Source organism: Bos grunniens, chromosome 14, assembly GCF_055505025.1.
Source record: "Bos grunniens cultivar Pamir isolate PY7600 chromosome 14, Bosgru_T2T1.0, whole genome shotgun sequence".
In the NCBI taxonomy this organism is placed as follows: Eukaryota; Metazoa; Chordata; class Mammalia; order Artiodactyla; family Bovidae; genus Bos; species Bos grunniens.
The window spans coordinates 74,498,273-74,522,011 of record NC_141178.1 but is presented as its reverse complement, the minus strand read 5'-3'; the positions used below and the strand labels follow the sequence as shown (position 1 = coordinate 74,522,011).

Here is a 23,739-nt window from a genome sequence, read left to right as displayed (position 1 = left end):
TCACAAAGAGTTGGATGTGACTGAGCAACAGCAAGGGCCTTCCCTGGTGGTTCAGTGGCTAAGACTCCATGTTCCCAATGCAGGGGCCCTGGGTTCCATCCCTGCTCAGGGAACTAGATCCCACATGCCCCAACTAAAAGATCCTGCAGTCCTCAATGAAGATTGAGTGTGACTAATATGTGGTACAGCCAAATAAATACTTTTTTAAAAGGATCAGGTAAAGTTTGGGGTGTGGGTAGGTGAAAAGAGCTTATAACAATCAAAGAGCTCTTCACATGTGGAAGCTGAAATCCGAATTTATATCATTTTTACACATGAGTATGCTTCTTATTTTGCTTGTTTTCAACCATTTTAAAAATGTAAAATCATTTTTTTTGTTGTTCAAGTCACTCAGTTGCATCCGACTCTGTGACCCCGTGAACTGCAGCATGCCAAGCTTCCCTATTCAAGCTGGTTTTAGATGTTCAAGCTTATTTTAAAAAAGGCAGAGAAACCAGAGATCAAGTTGCAAACATCCACTGGATCACTGAAAAAAGCAAGAGAGTTCCAGAAAAACATCTATTTCTGCTTTATTGACTATGCCAAAGCCTTTGACTGTGTGGATCACAATAAACTGTGGAAAATTCTGAAAGAGATGGGAATACCAGACCACCTGACCTGCCTCTTGAGAAACCTGTATGCAGGTCAGGAAACAATAGTTAGAACTGGATATGGAACAACAGACTGGTTCCAAATAGGAAAAGGAGTACGTCAAGGCTGCATATTGTCACCCTGCTTATTTAAATTATATGCAAAGTACATCATGAGAAACGCTGGGCTGGATGAAGCACAAGCTGGAATCAAGATTGCCAGGAGAAATATCAATAACCTCAGATATGCAGATGACACCACCCTTATGGCAGAAAGTGAAGAGGAACTAAAAAGCCTCTTGATGAAAGTGAAAGAGGAGAGTGAAAAAGTTGGCTTAAAATTCAACATTCAGAAAACTGAGATCATGGCATCCTGTCCCATCACTTCATGGCAAATAGATGGGGAAACAATGGAAACAGTGGCAGACTTTATTTTGGGGGGCTCCAAAATCACTGCAGATGGTGACTGCAACCATGAAATTAAAAGATGCTTACTCCTTAGAAGGAAAGTTATGATCAACCTAGACAGCATATTAAAAAGCAGAGACATTACTTTGCCAACAAAGGTCCATTTAGTCAAAGCTATGGTTTTTCCAGTAGTCATGTATCGATGTGAGAGTAAAGAAGTACTGTGTGTAAAGAAGCACTGAAGAACTGATGCTTTTGAACTGTGGTGTTGAAGAAGACTCTTGAGAGTCCCTTGGACTGCAAGGAGATCCAACCAGTCCATCCTAAAGGAAATCAGTCTTGAATATTCATTGGAATGACTGATGTTGAAGGCTGAAAATCCAATACTTTGGCCACGATGCAAAGAACTGACTCATTTGAAAAGACCCTGATGCTGGGAAAGATTGATGGAGGCCCAGGGTGCTGCAGCCCATGGGGTCGAAAAGAGTTGGACACGACTGAGTGACTGAACTGAACTGAAGCTTCCCTGTCTTTCACTATCTCCCAGAGTTTGTTCAGACTCATGTCCAAAACCATTTTAGTGTTTATAAAAATAAGCAGAGGGGCTAGGCTTGCACTACAAAATTCACAAGCAACATCTAGCTGTTTCCTTAGAAGACTTCCGCTGGCCCACAGGACAGATGATGCTTGGCTTGCAGATCTTAATGGCAGGAAGGGGGAGTCTTCTATTCTGCTCCTTCAATGCACGTAATTACTGTCAGAAGAGGTTTCCTATCCGACCCTGAATCAGTGCTTTGTCATTCCCCTCACGGGGTCTATTCAGCCCATAGCACGGGTATTTTTCTCCAATGGAGCCGATCCTGTTTCACCATCCTGACTTTTTGGTAGGATTTTTATTCTTTTTTTTTTTTTCTTTCCCTCTAGAGAATTCAAAGCAAAGTTATCAAGCCTTTCCCCACCCTGACCCTCTGTATCTTTCACTAAAAATTCATATAAATCCCACTGCTCCGATTTAGCTGTTAATCTTGCAGGCTGCTTAATGTCTCTGAAGTCACTTATCCTGTTTGGGAGACAGGTAAGTCATCTACTGTAGAGATTTGAAAACCTTTCGCTTCCCTCTGCTCCCCAAAGCACTAAGCCAGATAAGAAATGCGTCTGCTCTAATTCCTTGGCTTCGGGCTCCTGGGGCCTGAATGATAGGTGAATAGTGTCTATGACCCAGCCCCTATGCTGCACTTAAGCTAAGGCTCACAGCTGATCACAGTCAGTTTCTTTCTATTTTTTCCCTTAAGCTAGTGATTAGCATCTTAATGCAGTCACCAGCTTGGAGGATGGCTTGTCCTCACATCCATGATAAAGAAAAGGTATCTTTAATCCAAAGAATTGGAAGGAGAAGAAAAGAATGCACTGGAAAATGGCTGGTGGCAGCGAGGCCGCAGCTCAGAAACTATTTTCTTATGTGTGTTAGTCGCTCAGTCGTGTCTAACTCTTTGCAATCCCATGGACTGTAGCCCACAGGGCTCCTGTGTCGAAAGGATTTCCCAGGCAAGAATAGTGCAGTGGGTTGCCATTTCCTCCTCCAGAAGATCTTCCCGACCCAGGGATCAAACCTGGGTCTCTTATGTGTCCTGCAGTGGCAGGCGGGTTCTTCACCACTAGTGCCACCTGGGAAGCCCCAGGAATTGTACTTGGAAAAGATTATCCCTTCCATTAGACTCCCAAGCAAGCAAAACTTTTTATTAAAAGAGAGAGCAAGCTGCTTTCATAACTGTACGGAGGGCAGGTCTCACGGTCACTGGTCATTTCCAGAAATTGCCAAACTTCTTTGATCATCAGTAGGTGGTTCCATGGTAGCTGCCAGGAATAGAGAGTGTTTGGGTGAGGGAAAAAGAATGTAGGAGAATTTTCTGCAAGAAAGCCCCAGAATAGATGAAGTTAAAATTGGTATTTGAGCTTCGTGTGTTGTGGCAACTTCTTGTGTGTTAGCGGAGATAAAGTTAATACTTTATTCCTGTGAGCCTGGTTTTGGTCTCTCAAGGCTTGGATCTTTAGCTTCCAAGGCCTGTTTCCTCAAGGGTGTTCTTGGCCCTTTTCCAAAATGGCTGTACTCCTGTCTTGCCATATCAAATGGACTGTCCTAATGTACTGAGAACATGCTGCTCCCTGTGTGGCCTGTCCAAATGAGATGGAACGTGAGTTTTCACCTTGACACTGACATTGTCATCATTCTGTATCTGACTGGGCATCTTTTGGTTGTCAAGTCCAGTGAGAAAGGTTGGTTTCCTTGGCAGGCTGAACTAACCTTGGTTGATTGGTGATCCTTGCTAATCGGAAGTTACGCAGTATTTAATTAAGATTCCAGCAGCTTCATTCTTGGCTCTCTTGTTTCCAGTTACAGGGCTAGAGCCAATAAAACAAATAACTTGAATTCATTTCACAGCTGTTTTGGGCAGATTCACGGATCATGGATCCCAAAAACTCTTCTCAGTGCTTCTCCCAGGAGTGTGACTGGACTTACAATGCTTCTGCCCGCCAAAATGCTTTGACATAATCAGCAGTTCTGTTTGTTTCCAACCTCAGCCCCTTTTCTGGCACTCTGGGCTGGTATTCTGAAGGGCGGGGGAAGAGAGCAGAATGTGGTGGAAAACAACACAAACGTAGACCCCAGTTCTCTCGCTTTGAGCTGTGGGACCATGAGTAGGGAGCTCCCCCTCTGATCCCTGGGCCTTCTCTTGTTTAACTGGAGTATCAGTGTCTCCCTCATGGGACGTTTGAGAAGGCAAAATAGCGGAGATGAGAGTCAAAAGTGGAGGCTCAATAAATTCTGCTGTTGGAAAGGAAAAGAAAGGAAAACCGTCTTCTTTACCCTCTTAGGTTCCTAATCTGGGGCTCTGCAAATTAAAATGACAAAAAAATTAACAAGAGGAAAGGTCTATTTCATACACACATCGCAGGCGGGGGACAGGAGTGGGCTCATAGAAATCAATGAAAACCTCCAAGAGGTGGTCAGACCCTGAGGCTTCTATATCATTTTAACAGAAGGAAGTTAAGTTACTGGGGAAGTGGCAAGAAAAGGAAAAATGTTTTGAGTTTCTAGGGTGCTAAACTGTAGGAAAGTAAGTACATACAGAAACTAGGTAAGTGTTATTTTAGTAAGATTTTTGCAGATCCATCTTTTAAAAAAATATTTATTTATGTATTTGGCTGCACTGGGTCTTAGCTGCTGCATGTGGGACCTTTGATGTTCACTGGGTCATGCGGGATCTTTAGTTGTGGCATGCGGGATCTCATTCCCTGACCAGGGATCGAACCCAGGCCCCCTGTATTGGAAGCATATAATCTTAGCCACTGCACGACTAGGGAAGTCCCTGTGAAGGCCTGTCTTGATGGTAACTTTCCATTCTCTTCATGGCCATCCAACTCCCCCAGGAGAGGGAATTTATGGCAGACTTTCTTCCTTTAATCATAGAGGGGAGACTCAAAAAGGCTTCTTTCTGCACCTGTTGATTCTCCATGGCCTTTAGCTCAAAATAATCCATATGCCCAAGTGGCTTATTTTGAGGTCACATATTCTGACCCTCTTCAGGACATTACTATTGTCATCATATCATTACACGACTAGCTTTCAGGCCAGTGCCACTGAGGAAACATTGATTGATTATGCAAAACTAGCCATGGGAAACAACAAAGTCCTACTGCACAGTACGAGAAACTGTACTTAATATCCTCTGATAAAACGCGATGGAAAGGAAGATGAAAAAGAATGTACATACGTATAATTAAATCACTTTACATCAGAAATTAACACAATACTGCAATCAAGTATACTTCAAAAAAAAGGGGGGGGAAGAATTTCAGAAAAAAGCAATAGGGAATGCAGCAAAATAATGATGACCCAGTTTTATGGTAAATTTCTGGATATCTGAGCCAGTCTTTGTATAATATAACTTTGAGGAGTGTAATTCTATTCACATGGGGGATACTGTCTTTCTTACTATTAGAGTACCACCATCTTTTTTAAAAGTTTTATCTTTATTTATTTGATGCTGCTGCTGCTGTTGTTGTTTTTGACCCTATCACTACGAGACATGTGGGATCTTAGTTCCACGACCAAGGATCAAACCCATGCCCTTACATTGGAAGTGCAGCATCTTAACCGCTGGACCACCAGGGACGTCCCCCACCATCTGTTGAAGTAACCAATACTTTTATTTATTTGTTAAGCATTTACCTAGCCCTTGCTCTGCACCATACATCATTCATTGCATGTTACAAATACAACGTGTTTGAGCCCCCATGGCAGCCGAAGGGTGAGGAAACAGAAGCAGACAGAGGTTTAATAACTTGCATGGTGGGAGTGACAGAGCCAGGAAGCCAAGTCAGGCAGCTGGGCTCCAGGGTCTGTGCTTGCAACACCCATGCCATGAGCTCCATGAGGTTTTTTGAGTGAGTGAAGGTGAAGTATCTTGACCCAGATGACATTTGCCAACTCAAGATGCAAGTCAAGTCTGCGTTACCTTAACCCTTGCGCCTCCCTCTGCTCCGGTATCCCCTGGTGGCACAGGCTCTCAAGGTGGGAGGCAGGCTGGGGGGTTGACCTCCTGAGTGTGACTGAGAGGCGAAATCCAGCCAGTTCTGCTGGTGTGAGCTAAAAAGTGGGCAGAACCTCCCCAGCCCCCACCGACCACTCACGCTGCCCCCGTCTCCCTCCAATTTCTCAGTTTTCCTCTCCAGGACTGAATGGGAGTGAGAGCAAAAAAAAGGAGCCGCTTAGGGACTTCCCTGGTGGCCCATGGGTTAGAGTTTCCAGTGCAGGGGGTGTGGGTTTGACCCCTGGTGGGGGATCTAATATCCCACATGCAGTCAAGAAAATAAACACACGTTAAAAATTAAAATAATTCATTCATCTATTTAATTTTTCTTAAAAATTAAGTATATATATTTTTTAAAAAGGAGCAGTTTATTGGGACCCTCAGCAACATGAAAATACTTTAAAAAGGAGAAAGAACCATCTGAAGGTTACATGGTGAGACTCCCACCTCATGTGTTGAATCCACAGATTCTGTTTAATTCAGCAGAGAATTCACTGAGCAGCCACTCCAGGGCTAGCTCCACAAGTCTATGTTAAAAGCAACTTTCCTTTTATAAAAAACATCTCCCCATCTCCAAACTAGGGTAATTCCAAATCTTACATGAGATACGCTGAGGAATGAGTCACAGTTTCTCTAAAACTGAAATTTAACTGAGCGTCCTGTATTTTTATTTGATAAATCTGACAACCCTACTCCAAATGCATAATTTGGTCAATGACAAAGAATAAAAAACTAGACAGAAGAAAAAATGCATTTTTCTCACAGCAGGATCAATAGAAATTGTCATCTTAAAGTTATAAATGTTACTATGTTTACTCTTAATAAATGGGAAAGAGCAGTTCACACAATGAAATAGGAGTCAACCGAAAAGCGAAAGAGAAGTGTCTATTATACAGATGTGGATAATTATTTTTCTATTATGAGAAATACAATGTCCATTTATTTATGTCTACTCACTCTGTATGTTTCTGGTATGATGTGGGGACCTGGGATGGACAAGGAGGAGGAAGCAGGAAAGGAGGGGAAAAGAGAAGAGAAGAGAACGAGAAAGGAATTAAACTTCCGAAGTTTTCACTATGTGTCAGAGGTTGCACTTGATCCCATATTTCATGATCTGATTTAACCTCCACAAAGTATCTCCAAGGTTGCTATGACTCTGTTTTACACACGAGGCTCAGAGAGGTGAAGGACTACTTTCGCAGTAGCTGAAGCACCAGAGAAAAGACTCTCCATCTAGTTTGTCATATTGTCCACCCACCCCTATCTCCTTTAATGGAGAAAATTATATGTCCTGGACTCACCAGTCTCTCTCGTCCCCTTTGTCAATTTGTCTATGCAGAATGTACCACAGTTGACCTTGAGTGTGAATTAGCGTGAATTAGTTACTCGTGTGCCCGTCTCCTCCAAGTTACTGAACAGCTTTAGGCAAGTGGCATGTCTGATCTGTTCCTGTGTCACCAGCCTGCCCAAGATGACTGGCATATGTATAGAGAGCCTCTATGTGCCAGACACTGGGTTAAATACTTGAGATTCATATCTTAAATTGTCACAAAGATCTTCTGAGCTAAATTGTCACGAAGACCTTCTCTCTTATCCCCATTTTGCAGATGAAGAAAACTGAGCTTCAAAGAATAGACAGATTTAATAGACTAAAAGGACTCTAAGGAGTCCCTTGCTCCTTTTAAGGCCTGTCTCTGTCCAAGCTGACATCCAAAGGAAATACCACTAAAGTATCTACCAATAATTAGAAAGCAATTTAGAGGACTTCCCTCTAAATTGGTGGTCCAGTGGTTAAGAGGCTGTACTTCCACTTCAGGGGGTGTGAGTTCCATCCCTCTGCAGGGAACTAAGATCCCACATGTGTGGCCAAAATGTAATATAAATTAATTAATTTAATTAAATAAAAAACAAGGTCCCCAGGTGTTGTTCTCTCTTAAAAAAAAAAAAAAAGGCAATTTAAATGTTTACAAGAATCTTTCAAGAAAATTCCAAAGGAGGTGTTTCCATCAATAGACAACTAAACTTCTTAAAATAGAATTTGCCGTGAAGATTCTTAATTCCTGAGGCAATTTCCCCAAACCTGGTGCACTTTCTCTTGACTTTTCTCCCCTTCCCCAATTCACCTACCAGCTCTATTCTATTCTTCGCCTCTAGCAAATGGCTTCTTTTTTCAAATCAAGTCTGTACAGCCCATATGAAAGGGTAATACATTCGTACCTACACATGCAGATTGTGTAGTCGTGAAGTGATAAGATGCGTCAAGCAGCATTCTGTGTGGTGTCTGGCACAGAGAAAGCACTCAATAAATTTTCACCATCCTTTCTATTAGTCTCAGCTTTGCAGGTTTAACTGTCATATGATTCTGCATAGCAAATTCCCTGATGAATGGCTGGCACACAGTGCTACAGAAAAAGAAAGAGAGTGTGAACACTCATATGGACATGTGTATTAATACAATTTTCCTATTTATAAGCTGCAGTGATGCTGTATTTGAAGGGTATTTCCCATCTATGTGCTACGTGCTGAGTCACTTCAGTCATGTCCGACTCTTTGAGACCCTATGAACTCTAGCCCTCCAGGTTCCTCCATCCATGGAGATTCTCCAGGCAAAAATACTGGAGTGGGTTGCCATGCCCTCCTCCAGGGGATCTTCCTGATCCGCATCTCTTATGTCTCCTGCTTTGGTGGGCAGGTTCTTTACCACTAGCACCACCTGGCAAGCTCATTTTGCATCTAAACAGTCAGAGAACCCAAGGAAGAGACACTGATTCTCCCTAAATATGCATGCACCCCCTGCTCCGTGTTCCCAGACTTCCTGCAGTTATGCAGGACCACACGAGCAATTCTGGTGGAAAGCTGTCAATAAAAGCGAGCATGTCACTTCCTGCCAGAGCATTTAGGAGTCGGGGTGTAATCCTCCAACTCTCTCTTCCACTGCCACCGTGAGTCAATGACTAAGGTGGCCACAGGGATGGAGAATGTCCAGAAGGTGAAGCCTCCACTATCCGGGGCACCTGAGTGACCCTGCAGAACCAACTTCCCCACCGATGTGCAGCAAGTGCAGACTGTAAACAAGAAATCAACTTTTGTGGTTGATTTCAGCCAGTGAGGTTGTGGAGTTAATTTGTTACCTCTGCATAACCTCACCAGTCAGAACCATAAGTGCCTTTTATAGATTGTTATTTCTAGTGATGCCCCATGCGGTGTTCTCAATATTACTTCCCTGGTGGATATTCTGCACCAAGGTGGTTAGTAATTCAGCTGGTTTCCTCCACGTGCTTGTGTTGCTTGCTTCCAGGTGGGCCAGAGTATCACAAACATGCCAGGCTTCCTGCTACGTGGTCCTCTGGTGAGGCTGTGCCTGGATCTCACTTGTGTCCTGTCCCTTTTCAACACAGGTGGGTCTAGTCAAAGGTCAAATGTCTTGGTCTATAAACTCTGTTTGAATATTCATTGTTCTTTAGAGAATTGTAGCATCCAGTGTTTCAGCCCAGAATCTTAAATGATCAAATTTACTACTGCCATTAATCAAAATGACAATAGCGAATCCCCCATTTCTGATTTTGTCCCTTGTCCCATTTATTCTGTTGCATTCGAGTCCCATTTATGCAACAGAATGCTCTTCCCCTCCACAGTGACCACTCTTGTCCAAAGCATCATCTTCCCTTTGCTGGAGCTTCCAAAACCAGCTCCCTGCTTTTCCTCTTCCTCTCGTCTCTCCATATACCATTCTCCACTCACCAGCCTAAGGCATTCTCTCAGACATTTCATTAAGCCACTTCCCCAGTTCATCCTTCATTTTTTCCTCCTCCTCCCAAAAAGTATTCAATGACTTTCTACTTCTTCTCTTTGGGTAGCTTCCTCAGTCCTTACATGCTCTACATGATCCAGACTACTTCCCCGGCTCCAGTTCCTACAATCCCTTGTCTCCGTCCTTTCTGCTCCATCATGTTGGCCTTCTTCCAGTCTGTAAAATAATACTCTTGCCCATCTCAGACCCTGGGCTCAGACTGTCATCTATACACTGACTAACCCTTGAGCCAGCTTTGTCTCTGCTCTAATATGCTCACCTTTCAGATCTCAGTGGAGCATCGTCTCCCAGGGATGGCTTTCAGATCACTGAGATTAGATCAGGCTCCCTGTTCCATGCTCTCTGAATGCCCTTCAGCATAACTAGCGTTGTCTGAAATGACATCCCTGGGTCTTCCTTTCCTTCATGTCTGCCCTCCCTACTAGACTATAAATTCCGTAAGGATGGACTCTGTGTCTATCTGTTCCATCATACTCTCCCAGTATCTAATACACACAATGTCTATTAAAATCTAGATGCTTAATGGCATGATGAACTATTAGCATTGCTATAGTTAATCCATAAATATTTAATGACTAAATTAGTGAATGAATGAGCCAAGTACATGTTGGATTTTAAGCAAGTCCACAATGCAATTTTCTCATCTTTAAAAGGCTTATTTTGGATTAAATTTTCTCTGATATTATGTCTGTGTTATAATTTCTCTGATGAAATCTTTTTGTTTGACTTTAGTGTCTTCCTTTAGAGGAGAAGCTGAGAAGGAAAATGTCATGACTTTCCTACCTACAACAGGTAAATGAACAGGTGTTCCTTCCTAGGACAAATACAGCATGATGCTGCTCCTACAAGGAATCTAAAATCGTCAGACTTAAAGGAGCAGAGATAAGAAAGGTGGTTGCCAGAATCTGGGGTGAGGAGTGGAGATGGGAATAGGATGACTGGCCAGAGGTGGGATTTAGGCACATCACTTAACATTTCTGGACTTCAATTCCTCATCCTTCAAAGGGAGTGATGGATAAGATGACTTTTAAGGATGTTATAAATTTCTGGGGCTGTGCTTCCACAATACCATTTTACTCATGAAAACTTTTATTCCAGCATCTGGAAATAAACAAGTTAAGAAGGAAAAAGATGGGACTTGGCTTGGTGCAACAGGTAACTAGACCAGTCCTAAAGCCTGACTCATGCTGTAACACAATGACCCATTTTCCAGTTTCTCTGTGCCTTGGTTTTTCCATCTATAAAATGGGCACAAAGCACCTGTCCATTGGAATGTGACATGAAAAGTAATCATTGCAACAATAGTAGTAAATGATGCAGTATGATTAAGTGGCCTCTAGTCCAAAACAGCTGACCTTTCAGGTCTCGGCTTTGCAGGGATGTCTCCTCCATCCCAGAGAACAGGTTGGGTTCTCTGATAGAGGTGTTCCTAGCATCTTGATATTCCCTGTTTGACTCTTCTCACATGGGATGACACGTGAGTGTCTCTCCTCCCTCTAAACCACAGACAATAGGCTCTGCAGACATGGAGACAGGGTCCTTTCCCATTGACTTATTTATACCAAACACCTAGCATTCTGCTTGGCCCTAGGTGAATGTTTATTGAAAGAATAAAGAATGAATGAATGCCTTTGGTATTTCAAGATTTCCTTTGACATTCTCTTCTTTGGCAGCATGAAATTTGCTGAGTGGGCAAGTGACTCCCTCTTCTGGAAGTAGGTTCTGACTCTTTATTACCAGGGCTTGGTTGAGCAAATTTAAGCAAGTTTCTTCTGCTCTCTGAGCCTCAGTTTCCCATCCCAGTGAAGAGAAGGGGTGGATTAGATGCCCTGCATGGGAATCAGCTTGTCTATTGATTAAAATGTGCATTTCTAGAGCACGTCCTGGAGAAGGCAATGGCACCCCACTCCAGTACTCTTGCTTGGAAAATCCCATGGATGGAGGAGCCTGGAAGGCTGCAGTCCATGGGGTCGCTGAGGGTCGGACACAACTGAGCAACTTCACTTTCACTTTTCACTCTCATGCATTGGAGAAGGAAATGGCAACCCACTCCAGTGTTCTTGCCTGGAGAATCCCAGGGACGGGGGAGCCTGGTGGGCTGCGGTCTATGGGATAGCACAGAGTCAGACACGACTGAAGTGACTCAGCAGAGCACGTCCAGTTCAAGGAGACTAGAAGCCCAGGGGTAGGGGAGGGATTGCAGTGCATTCAGCGATGCTGACCTTCATGACGTCAGAGGGCAGTTATAGTACAGACCTCTGAGGCCTCTCCAGCAGTGTGGGGTTGGGGTTGAATGCTCCATTTTTCTCCTGAAGGCTTTTCTCTTCCCAGTGTCCAGCCTCAGAGAAGAAGAGAGGAGAGAAAAGGGGATCGTTTTTCTTGACACTACAGGTGAGTACTCCCTCCTCACACACAGCCCAGTGCTCCATGAGAGGCCTGGACCACTGAGATCACTTCTCCCACCATTGGACGCCTCCCCATTTCCAACCCCCAATACCAGGGATTCCCTGGTGGCTCAGATGGTAAAGAATCCATTTGCAATGCAGGAGACCCAGGTTAGATCCCTGGGTTGGGAAGATCCACTGGAGAAGGAAATGGCATTGTGCTTTAGTATGTTGGCCTGGAGAATTCCGTGGACAGAGGAGCCAGGTGGGCTACAATCCATGGGGTTGCAAAGAGTCAGACACGACTCTTTTAGTGAACGACTAACACTTTCACTTTCACTTCTCAACCCCCACAACAGGGCTGCAGTCTCTCTCCAATCCTCAGATCACTTTAGCCACAATTATTTGAACATTAAGTAAGAGTTGAAAAAGACACTGTTTGCAAAAACATAAAAAGCAGCATTGAGCACTATTTCTACCTTGTCACATCTCTCCACTTGGCTGCACGCTATCAATATGTGGGCAATTGGTGGATGGATGGATGGATGGATTTAGGGGCTGATGTCCATGCTATGTGTGCAGTGCAAAGTCGCTTCAGTCATGTCCAACTTTTTGCGACCCTATGGACAGTAGCCCGCCAGTCTCCTCTGTCAGTGGGACTCTCCAAGCAAGAATACTGGAGTGGGTTGCCTTTGCTTTCTCCAGGGGATCTTCCCATCCCAGGGATCGAACCCGGGTTTCTTAGTTTCCTGCACTGGCAGGCGAGGAGCAACCCCATGTCCAAGGGAGAAATATCAGTAACCTCAGATATGCAGATGACACCACCCTTATGGCCGAAAGTGAAGAAGAACTAAAAAGCCTCTTGTTGAAAGTGAAAGGGGAGAGTGAAAAAGTTGGCTTAAAGCTCAACATTCAGAAAACTAAGGTCTTGGCATCTGGTCCCATCACTTCATGGCAAATAGATGAGGAAACAGTGGGAACAGTGGCTGACTTTATTTTTTTGGGCTCCAAAATCACTGCAGATGCTGATTGTAGCCATGAAATTAAAAGACGCTTACTCCTTGGAAGGAAAGTTATGACCAACCTAGATAGCATATTGAAAAGCAGAGACATTACTTTGCCGACAAAGGTCCGTCTAGTCAAGGCTATGGTTTTTCCAGTGGTCATGTATGGATGTGAGAGTTGGACTGTGAAGAAAACTGAGTGCTGAAGAATTGATGCTTTTGAACTGTTGGAGAAGACTCATGAGAGTCCCTTGGACTGCAAGGAGATCCAACCAGTCTATTCTAAAGGAGATCAGTCCTGGGTGTTCATTGGAAGGACTGATGCTAAAGCTAAAACTCCAATACTTTGGCCACCTGATGTGAAAGGCTGACTCATTGGAAAAGACCCTGATGCTGGGAGGGATTAGGGGCAGGAGGAGAAGGGGATGACAGAGGATGAGATGGCTGGATGGCATCTCCGACTCGATGGACATGAATTTGAGTAAACTCCGAGAGTTGGTGATGGACAGGGAGGCCTGGCGTGCTGCAATTCATGGGGTCACAAAGAGTCAGACATGACTGAGTGACTGAACTGACTGACTGCATTGGCAGGTAGATTCTTTACCAGTAGCGAGAGCTGAGAAGCCACTGATGTCTGGGAACTATTAAATCTGAATCTCTGAGGATGAAATCCAAGCATCAGAATTCTAGAATTGAAAACAAAGTCTTTCTGGTGAGGCCAAAGGTCAGCCAGGATCCAAGCCTCTCTGTTAGACAATGTCATTATTTGTATTATATAGGACATTGAGAACTCCTGCAGTTTCCTGGAGCTGATATACACGAGCCTCCCCTGCCAATCTCTACTCTCTCCACATGCAGAGATAAACTATTCCCTAAAATAAGTGTTCCTTGTATTTTACCCTACTTCTCCTTTCTACTCTTGCTTGTCCCTGTGTATGTCCTTAGCTGTCACAGGAACTGCCTTTTAGCTTCCAAATCCTTGTGCCCAACACAGAGTGTGAGTTCATGTCCAAACAGGAGGCGCATCTGCCTGAATGCTGGAAATGAGGAACTTTTTCTGTTGCCAAGAAAGGCCTGCTGGTGACATTATCTTTGAATCTCTTTCAGAACTGCCTGCAAGGTCAGTCGATCTGTCTGCACTTAACCTCACCGAGCTGGTGAATGGGATGCTGAATAGAGCTTTAAAAGGTAACCATTTTTTTCTTTTTTAAGCACAATCCAGGTCCATTTTTGTTTTCTTCCTGCCTCACTTCTGGACTCTCCATGACCTGGGCAAGACCCATGCTGTTTCTGTGTATCTCAACTCCCTTGTGTTCTGAGTGGAGGATGTGTGTCCTACTTAACTCATGATGAGATTGAAAACATCCAAATGAAGTAGGAGGCCTGCCAGCATTTTGAGAGCAAGATGAGTTCCAAACACAGCACCTGTGTAGTCATCGCTAATCATAGCTATATTGTGAGAGAATTGCCAGTTTAAAGATAGATCAAGAAATTTAGTCAAGGGACATGTATTTTTGCATTTGGGGGTTTGCTTTGATTTTTATTATTTTCAATGTTCATTATTTTATTTTTATTTGTTCATTGTGTTGTTAAACCTCTATAATCGATTTAGTAATTTCTATTACTGTTCAGTGTTGTTGGTGGGCATTTGCTCTTTCTTTATCTTGGTATCTTTGGCAGATAGCAAGAACTTCTTCTCATTGTTGAGTGTCACTTCCTACAGTTCATTCGCCTTCCACAAGTTTTCTGTGGCCATTTATAACAGTAAGTGCTGCCGGCTCTTCTTTTATTTTTAATTTATTTTATTGAAGTATAGTTGATTTACAGTGTTAATTTCTGCTATATAGCAAAATGATTCAGATATATAGATGTATATGTACGTTCTTTTTCACATTCTTTTCCATTATGGTTTATCACACAGTATTGAATATAGTTCCCTGTGCTCTACAGTAAGACCTTGTTGTTTATCCATTCCATATTAATAGTTTACTTCTGCCAATCCCAAAGTCCCAATCCATCCTTCCCTTCTCCCCTTGCCAAGTTCTTCTTGGTGTTAAGAATGGTAAGCGATGGACAGGCAGGGCCAGGCTATGTGTAAGGGTTGCTGTGTACTTCGTTTCTCTTCACAGTTTCCAACCTGAAGACTGTGGATCCAGCCAACTTCCCCACGCGGTACTGCTACTGCTTAAACAACCGAACCAACGATTTGTCAGGTTGGTACAACTCATCATGAGGCTTGCAACTGATTTTGCTTGTTCCCTTTTCTATAAGTAGAATTTTTTTTTCTCCTTTGACTAAAATAAGAAAATGCCATGATATCTATTATGCTTAAATACATGCACATTCATTGTCCCAGAGATTTCCTTTCTTGGTTTCCTACCAAGAAATAGTTCTGTCTGTGCAGAAGGGCAAGAACAAAATGTATCATTGTTTAAGAGCAAAATCTGAGAATGATCTAAACACCCATCATCAGGAAAATGGTTGAATAGTCTGCTGTATAATTAAATCTTGGAAAGCAGCCATAGACAGTACATAAATATGTGCATGTGACCAGATTTGGTCTGTGTATGGAAATATTTCCATGACATTTCCAATTAGAGAAAGGAACTTGCAAAATAAATAAATTGAGTAAAATAGCACTGATGAAAAAATATATGCCTATCTGAACACCGGGTGGGTGATTACCTCCAAAAAGAAGATTAGAGTCTGGGTTTGAAATAGAAGAGTGTTGATTAAGGGAACCTGGTATTGTCTGATTTTTTTTTCAAAGGCAGTATATTTATGTATTTACCATGTTTTCTATGATGTTTTATAATCTTATTTAAACTAATCAGCAGGTCTTAAAAAACATTCTATTCCAATGAATATAAATATGAATTTTCTTTCATATGAATTCATAATATTCATTGAAAAAAAGTACCATAATTTATCTATCTCCTCCTGATGCAAACTTTTTTTACAGTTCTCAACAATGCTGTGATGAGTACCTGTGTACAATCACTTGGAGTATTTGTCCAATTATTCCTATACGATAAAGTCTTCAGAATAGAATTGTTGTCTGACAGGAAGGGGGTCTTGTGATGATTCACATCACTAAACATTCCTCTAGAAATCTTGCATAAGTTTACACTCTTATCAGTAATGTTTGAAAGTGTGTGCTTTTCCTCATCCTTGTCGACACTGAGTACTGAGACATTCATAAGTCATCACCAATTAGAGAAACAAAAAGGAATTTCCCCCTACTTCCTATTATATATGAAAGTAGTCGATATCATTCATCTACATGTTGTTAATCAATCAGATAATTCAAATTTTCACCGAAACAAAGAATGTCTTCGAGGCAGTGATAACTGATTTTCTTCCAAGCCTACGACCCGACTGTGGGAGCAGCTCTAAAAGGAGAGTTGACAAATGTATTGAGTAAGAGATGTGTATGAGCAGTGGTAGAAATTTTCAGAAGAGCTGGCACTTTAGCACAAGGCAGGCCTCAGCTCGAATTCAGGCCCTGCCACATACTCTAAGACCTTGGGAAATTTCCTCATCTCTCTGAAGCTTGCACAGAATTTGAACTCCATCCTTGGTGTCTGGGCTCCAAAGCCATGCTCATAGCTTCTATGTGATATTAGTGTTGTTGTTGTTCAGTCGCCAAGTATTGTCTGACTTCGTGACCCGACGGACTTCAGCATGCCAGGCTTCCCTGTCCCTCACCATCTCCCGGAATTTGCCCAAGTTCATGTCCATTGGTGATGCCATCCAACCATCTCATCCTCTATCACCCTCTTCTTCTTCTGCCTTCAGTCTTTGCCAGCATCAGGGTCTTTTCCAATGAGTCACCTGTTTACATCAGGTGGCCAAAGTATTGGAGCTTCAGCTTCAGCATCAGTCCTTCCAAAGAGTACTTGGGTCAATTTCCTTTAAGATTAACTGGTTTGAGCTCCTTGCTTTCCAAGGAACTCTCATTATATGATGTATGTGCTATTAATAGTGGACTGAAATTGTGGATTGCAGTTTCTTGGTCTGTTTATGAGTCTCTCTCCCCCACTAATCTTAGCTCCTGATGGGCAGAGATGGAGTCTTACACAGTCCTCCAGTGCCTCAGTGATGTCTGGCACATGGTAGACACTCAATGAATGTTAGATGAATGAATTAATAGCAATGGAGACTTTTGAGAAACAGAAAATAGATGGCATGAGAAATGAAGTACTTCCCCTCTTCAGTTTTTACGTTTACCAATGTGACTAGGGACAGACTGGTCTAAACAGACATCACGAGGAAGGCCTACCATCTTCATGGCCAAGTGTCCACACTATGTAGGTGCACCACGGCAGCACCCTCCAGGAGACCAACCGTGAACCCATGAGGCGTGGTGATGACATGGCACCGAGACTCCAGCTCGGAGGGTAGCACCCGCCTCCCACTGGCCTCACATGATACATACATTTCACCAGTTGTCACATTTCCTTTTCATACCTCTCTGAGTTCCATATTTTCAATGCTCTGGGTTCTATCTTTTCAAAGCTCACCCCCAACCCCAGCTCATAGCCCTATTACTGAAAACAATCATTTATGCAAGGCATGATGGGAAACTATCCAAGGGACCTCAGAAGTGTCTTTCAAAATTCACTGTTTGGGGCTCCTAGAATAAATACTCCTTGCTGTAGAAGCCAAAACCTAGCTGGGTCCTGGAAAGCGATAAATGGACAGCAGAGGAGGAGGCAGCTGTATGCGTAACGGGAACTTTCATCCGTCAGTGGCTCCCGCCATGTTAAGACTTGCTCAGGATACACTCAGAGAGAGATTTTATAGCTTGAAATGTGGTAAGATTGCCTCAGTCTCCTCCCATCAGACTTCTTAACACAGAGGGCAGCAGAAGAGCTTCCTTGGTCTATTTTGTGTAGAGTTCTTGTCTCCTTTGGTAGTCTGCCATTTATAATCCACCACTAGATTTGATACCATTTTGAAAATCTGAAGTTACTTAAATTTGCATCCCATGTCTGCAGAACTGCTTCCTATCCAGTGAATTTGGTGTTCTAAATCAATGAGATGAAATCGTGAGGTATAAGGGAAACAAATCAGAAAAATTACTGATCTTTTCATTACTCAATACTCTGGTCTTGCACAGCTCTTTGGTACTGGCAGAGAAGGGTTTGGATGGTGGGGGGCAGGAGGGAAAGGGGGTGCGGTGCAGGCAGGGAGGAAAATGGGAGAAAGGAGATTACAGTGGTAGATCCAGAAGTTTTCTGCCTGACTAAAATTAAGACTTAAAAAGAAACTGGTAATATTAAAAATGGTTGTTAGTATTCCTCAATACACTGAACTAAATCAAACTTGTTAAATTTACTTTGAAAAATCCACATACAATGTACTTTTCCTCTCACGTCTCTGAAACTTAAACCAAGCTTCAGAAATGCAACCTTGCTCAATCTGTCTTGCAGATTTCACTGCCCTCCTGGTGGACATCATTGGAAATTCCAGCAGCCACCTCACAGAGATGTTTAAGTCAGCTTCCATCCTCTCAGGTCTGCTCGTCTTGAAAATGCTCAGCAAATACTGAGATGTGGCACTCAGCACGGAATACGAAAAAGCAGGGCTCCCAAATCAGGAGTTAGCCTTGTCTTCCTGTAACAACTGGAGCTAGAAATTTCCAACTTAACTTTCATTTCAACCAAAGACTTAACAGCTTCAGGCCCATTGCTAAGTCCTGCTGTGTCCTGGTCTGTCTTGCAGTGAGTCAAACGAATGAATCCGACTGCATCTTCATCTGCATGATGACAGGAAAGTCAGGTGAACCACCAGCAGCCATTCTTTGACCAGCTCTCTAAGCTGAGAATTACACGCAAACTCTCTAACAGGTAAGCCCAAGATTTGACCCTGTTGCTGTGGTTTCTGCAGGACGGAATCTTTCTGACTTCTGGGAGCTGGTGGAAAAGTCCCCTGTTATCAATTACACATTTACCAGCAACATATCTGGTGTTCTGGGTGAGTGTAACCCTCCCAAACTCCTACAATAGAGTCTCCAGACCAAGGTCCCAGCTAGCAAGCTGAAGATTGAACACTGCCCTCAGGTATTTTATTTGGCTGTGTTGTGTTAAAATCAGAGGATTTTGTCACTGAAATTTTTTTGGATTTCTAGATTTTTTTTTTTTTTGTCAAAAGACCTGGCAGCCCTGGGTCCTCCCTCTCACCCCTGGCAGCCAGCAAATGGAGTTGACCTGCCATCCTCTCTGTTAGGAGAGATGCTTTTCTCCTCTTTTCCATAGCCCTTACCTCTCCCTGTTGGCTTGCACTTCTTTTCTCATATAAAGTACCTGACTTCTGTACATATTTGAATTTGTGACCCTATTGTAAACACTGCCACTCCATAATACCCAGATGCCATCCAGATACCAGATACCATCCAATCCCAGATACCATCTTCTGCCCCTCCATACTCACACCTCCCCATCTTCCTGCATTTTCTCTGGCACCAGGTGGCATTTTGGGTCACCTTAAAGCTTTCTCTTCTACACTTAGCTGTCATTTCTAGCTGAATAACGTTTCTGCAATGTGGCTGATCTTCCAAGACTATTTTCTACTGCTCTGATGATCTTAGTTCAAGTTCTCATCATCTACCTTTACTATAGCAGCCCCTGAACCAATCTCCTTTGACCCAGTCTCTTATTTCTCTGAAATATCCATCCATTCCCAAAATAGTTATAATATAATTGGGGTATATCTTTCTACTGCTCAGAACTCCTAATTCAGCAGCAGAGGATCCGAAATCCTTAGCAAGGAGTATACATTTCTCTATCATCAAGCCCACACTCATCTACTCTCTTTACATAAATCTCTTGCTAAAACTCTATTGAAACCCCTGCCTCTTCTTGCAGATGGCATACATCTCCACACCTTTGGAATTTTGCTGTTATCCCAGAATGGAACTTCCCTACTTTTCCGTATTTCAGAATCCAATTTGTCTGTCAATGGCTAACTCAGCTACTGACTCTTCTTTCCAACAAAATCACCTAACCAAAATTAGTCTTCTGTCCTCTGTAATCCTACAGCACTCATTTGGACTCTGTTACTCCAGGTTGAGTCACAGACGACTTTATCTGTGTGTCTTCTCAAGGACTGACACTTGAAGGCGAGGCTGAGCCTCCTTCAGCTCCGCGTCTGCCTTCCTCTTGATGCCTCACAGTGCTCTTTGTGCACAGTAGGTTCTTCATCAGTGTCCTTGGAGTGAAATGAAGTTTGCAGTCAACCTCCAATTCCACTTCACAAGGCTGCCTTGATTGGTATTTATTGTAGGTAGGGTGTGAGGCTGTGCTAAGTCACTGCAGCCATGTCCAACTCTTTTATGACCCCATGCCCTGTAGCCCACCGGACTCCTCTGTCCCTGGGATTCTCCAGGCAAGAATACTTGAGTGGATTGCCATGCCCTCCTCCAGGGGCTCTTCCCGACCCAGGGATCAAACCCACGTCTCATGTCTCCTGCATTGGCAGGCGGGTTCTTTACCATTAGTGCAACCTGGGAACCCCTTATTAAAGGGCATCTCTTAGTTATGGAAGTTATCAACTTGTGCTTGATAAAGAGATGCAATGGGCCATTGGCAGGTTCCTTTCAATTCTGAGAACAGATCTGAGGGTTATGCCAATCTCACTTCTTCAGAGAGTCCTTCCATGACTTTCCACTCCCTGTCTCAATTAGGTCTCCCCTTTTGTGCTCTTTCTGTAAATTTTCCAAGCAACAGCTGCTTGGGAAGAGAGACTGTGTTGACCCAAAGTTGATGTGCTTGACAGCGGTCACCTGTCTGAGTGATGGTTTGATTGGCAGGTACTCATCCCCATGTCCATTCATCTGGGAGCAAGGGCCAGGCTTCTGGTGCATGTGGAGTGATGCTGAGCCCAGAAGTAAGGCAAGAGAGAGGAAATAAGGTTGCAGGGCCACCTTCTGCAATTGCACTGGTTGTGCCCAACACATAGCTGCCTGCCAGACAGGCAACTAGGGGCTGAAACCCCACCTGTCTGCAGGCCAGCCTTCGTCTACCCAGAGGATGAGACCTTATGGGCTACTGGGAGCCTGTCCTGTTCTGACATGGGCCCCCATTCCCTAAGTCACCCTTTCACCGAGGGTGAACACTTGAGTCTCTTCCTCCTTTTCTTCATGGAGCATCCAAGGACACTGGGGGGAGGGGTTCTTCCTCTGAATGAAGCCTTCCTTCTGTCTTTGTAGGGGGCTTCTTGAGTGGCTCAGTGAGTAAAGAATCCACCTGCCAATGCAGGAGATGCAGGTTCGATCCCTGGGTCGGGAAGATCCCCTGGAGGAGGGCATGACAATCTACTCCAGTATTCTTGCCTGGAAAATTCCATGGACAGAGGAGCCTGGGGAACTACAGTCCATGGGGTCACAAAGAGTTGGACATGACTGAACTGGCATGCACGCACATGCTGTCTTTGTGGGAGCCCATCTTTCAAGTGGTTTCTGCCTGAGAACCCCTAGTTCCCAGATTTCACCCCTGGCCCCTAGTTATACCCCCAGGGCACTTGAGCAAACCTAAGCACTCTTCCAGGGACCAGCGTCAGAGCCACGGAGGAGCAAAGGGCTGCCAGGTGGGCGAGGACTCTGACGGGAGTCAGGTTCTGTTCAGGAAACACATCAAGTGTCTGATGCTTTTGGGTCTGACAACTTTGCATTTTGTGCACAGGGCTTTTTCCTGCAGTGTTTTCAGAGCTTGATATTTCAGCTTAGTTTCAGCTCACTGAAGGAGAAACCCTCTTCTTGGTGATGTCAGGTACTGTTCCGAGTGATTTTGAACCTCTGTACTGTGTATTTACCGTCCAATGATCTTCCAGTGGCTCGACAATTCTTTGTGTCCAAAATATCAGCATAGTAAAGCTGCTCTTGACTGTCTCCTTAAATGTGCAGCTACTACGGCGTCGGCCCTGACTTCACAGCTCACACCCACAAGCCAGCAAACACTACCGAGGACAAGCCCCCCACGTGGAGCCCAGAGGGCTGGAGTGTCCGCTCTGAGGACCTCTTCTGGGACAGACACAACGCCTCCTTCAGAGGCAGAGCAGACCTTGAAGACAAACGTGCTTCCTGAGCGTCACAGCAGAGCCACAACCAAGGCCACGGCCAGAGCCACAGCCACCCTGGACATGCCCTCTCCCACCCTCCCAGCCTCCAGTAAGATTTCTCACCCTTTCCTCTCCTGTCTTGTTTGCCCGCCCACCCCAGTTCCCTCTGGGCTCAGATAAATAAGTGAAATCCTTCCTTTATCTCTTCTCCACTAACCCCTTTCTTTAGCATCCCTTAAATAAGAGATTAGACCAGTCTGGGTCTAATTCTTATAAGCAAAGGTGACGAATATCACTGGCATAATGTCTTTCTAATGTTTACTTTTATAACTTTTAAAATTTTGAAGTAGTTCAACATTCACAGTTGCAAAAATAGTACAGAAGTTTCCTGGTGCACTTCATGCAAGCATCCTCCAATAGTAATATCTTACATAATTGTATTATGTTGTAACATCAGGTATTTTTATTTCAGCAAAGCGGTTGGGAATATCTCTCCTGAAATTCACACACTAATGAAATGAAGTGAACTCAATATTTTATGGTAGGCAGGGTTAGGCTGGATAATGATGCCAAGAATATGTTAATGACTTGATGTCAGTGTAGAAAGCTGCTGCCAATGACTTGCTGAGAAGTTCTTCCTTTCCCATCACGTCTGTGGACACTGATCAGTGGTATTACCACTAAAAATGTAAAAGGCACGCTAATCTTATTTGGAATAAGATACAACTGAGATAACTCTTTCATTAAAAGACAGTTATGTCTCAATGAGCTCCAATACTGGACCAGAGTCACCAGAATTCATTCATTCATTTACTTGTCAATGCATGTGTTTAATATCAGACCCCAGGCTAGCTGTTAAAAAGAACCCCACAGCTCTATCAATGTTCTCTTTCTTTCCTGACCTCTCAGACCTGGGAGAGAGGCATAGGCAAGCAGACTGATTAGTTGTTATTCAGCCTACAAAGAGCTATTATTCTAGAGAACCCAGAGAGAGGCTCCCCTGAGAAGGATGAGAATTGATAAAAGTCAGGCAGGCAGGGAAACAAAAATGAGGAAAAGGAATCAGCTTCACTAACTAGAAAAGTTTGTAGTAATATATCTGCACCTAGACAGTTATACAAAAGAAGAAAACTTTCTGGTATAACATGAAAAAAGATGTGATTACAGGTGGCAAGGGAAATCATAAAATACCTAGCTATCACCCTAACAGGGAAAGTGCTAGTTTTATGTAAGAAAAACTACCTAAAACTTTAACAAGAGTAATAAAAGCATGTTTAAATAAAGTGATATATCATGTTCTGGATGAGAAATCTGAATATTTTTAAAATGCCAACTGTTTCCAACTTAAATTATAGAGTTAAGATACTCCCAGGAGTTTAGTTTTGTAAAAACTTGAAAAAAAACTTTTTTGATTCCTACCATGGGAATAAGCAAGTGAAAACCATCTGACGAGTTTTGTTTAAAAGACCAACAAGAGAAGGCTTATCTTAATAACCATCCTGTGATATTGTCAGGCTGCCATCATCACCACCATCACCTCCATTTTAATGGTAAAGCTAAAAAGAGTTTGGTAACTTGCCCCAAAGTTCACAGCACAGAGGAGTTGGGGACAGAATTTACATCTCCAGGTCTCCTCACCTTAAACCTTGTAACCTTTCCACTATGCCATATGATTAGAAATGTATTGCTTACATTTCACAGAGTCCACCATCCCCCAAACACACACTCTAGCTGATTGTTTAGTGACCTAGGAATTTGGAGAATTTTTTTCTTGATTGGTACTTAGGAAAACGAAGTTTAGTTTGGTCCCCTTATTCCAGTTCAGGACAGAGCTGAAGTCCCTGGATAATC

The 23,739-nt window shown here is 43.4% G+C and overlaps 1 protein-coding gene across 1 annotated transcript in view; it reads left to right on the top strand.

Annotated features, from left to right (window-relative positions):
- The first annotated feature begins 8,948 nt into the window (after positions 1–8,948).
- HHLA1 (HHLA1 neighbor of OC90) overlaps positions 8,949–23,739 on the top strand; it is a 36,881-nt gene continuing 22,090 nt past the window's right edge. Inside the window, exons 1-10 of the mRNA XM_086335660.1 lie at positions 8,949–9,027; positions 10,173–10,232; positions 10,539–10,595; positions 13,936–14,016; positions 14,509–14,592; positions 14,958–15,041; positions 18,264–18,347; positions 18,556–18,612; positions 18,721–18,807; positions 21,734–21,997. Coding sequence (XP_086191786.1) covers positions 8,949–9,027; positions 10,173–10,232; positions 10,539–10,595; positions 13,936–14,016; positions 14,509–14,592; positions 14,958–15,041; positions 18,264–18,347; positions 18,556–18,612; positions 18,721–18,807; positions 21,734–21,997 — 937 coding nt within the window. The remainder of the gene's footprint in view (positions 9,028–10,172; positions 10,233–10,538; positions 10,596–13,935; positions 14,017–14,508; positions 14,593–14,957; positions 15,042–18,263; positions 18,348–18,555; positions 18,613–18,720; positions 18,808–21,733; positions 21,998–23,739) is intronic.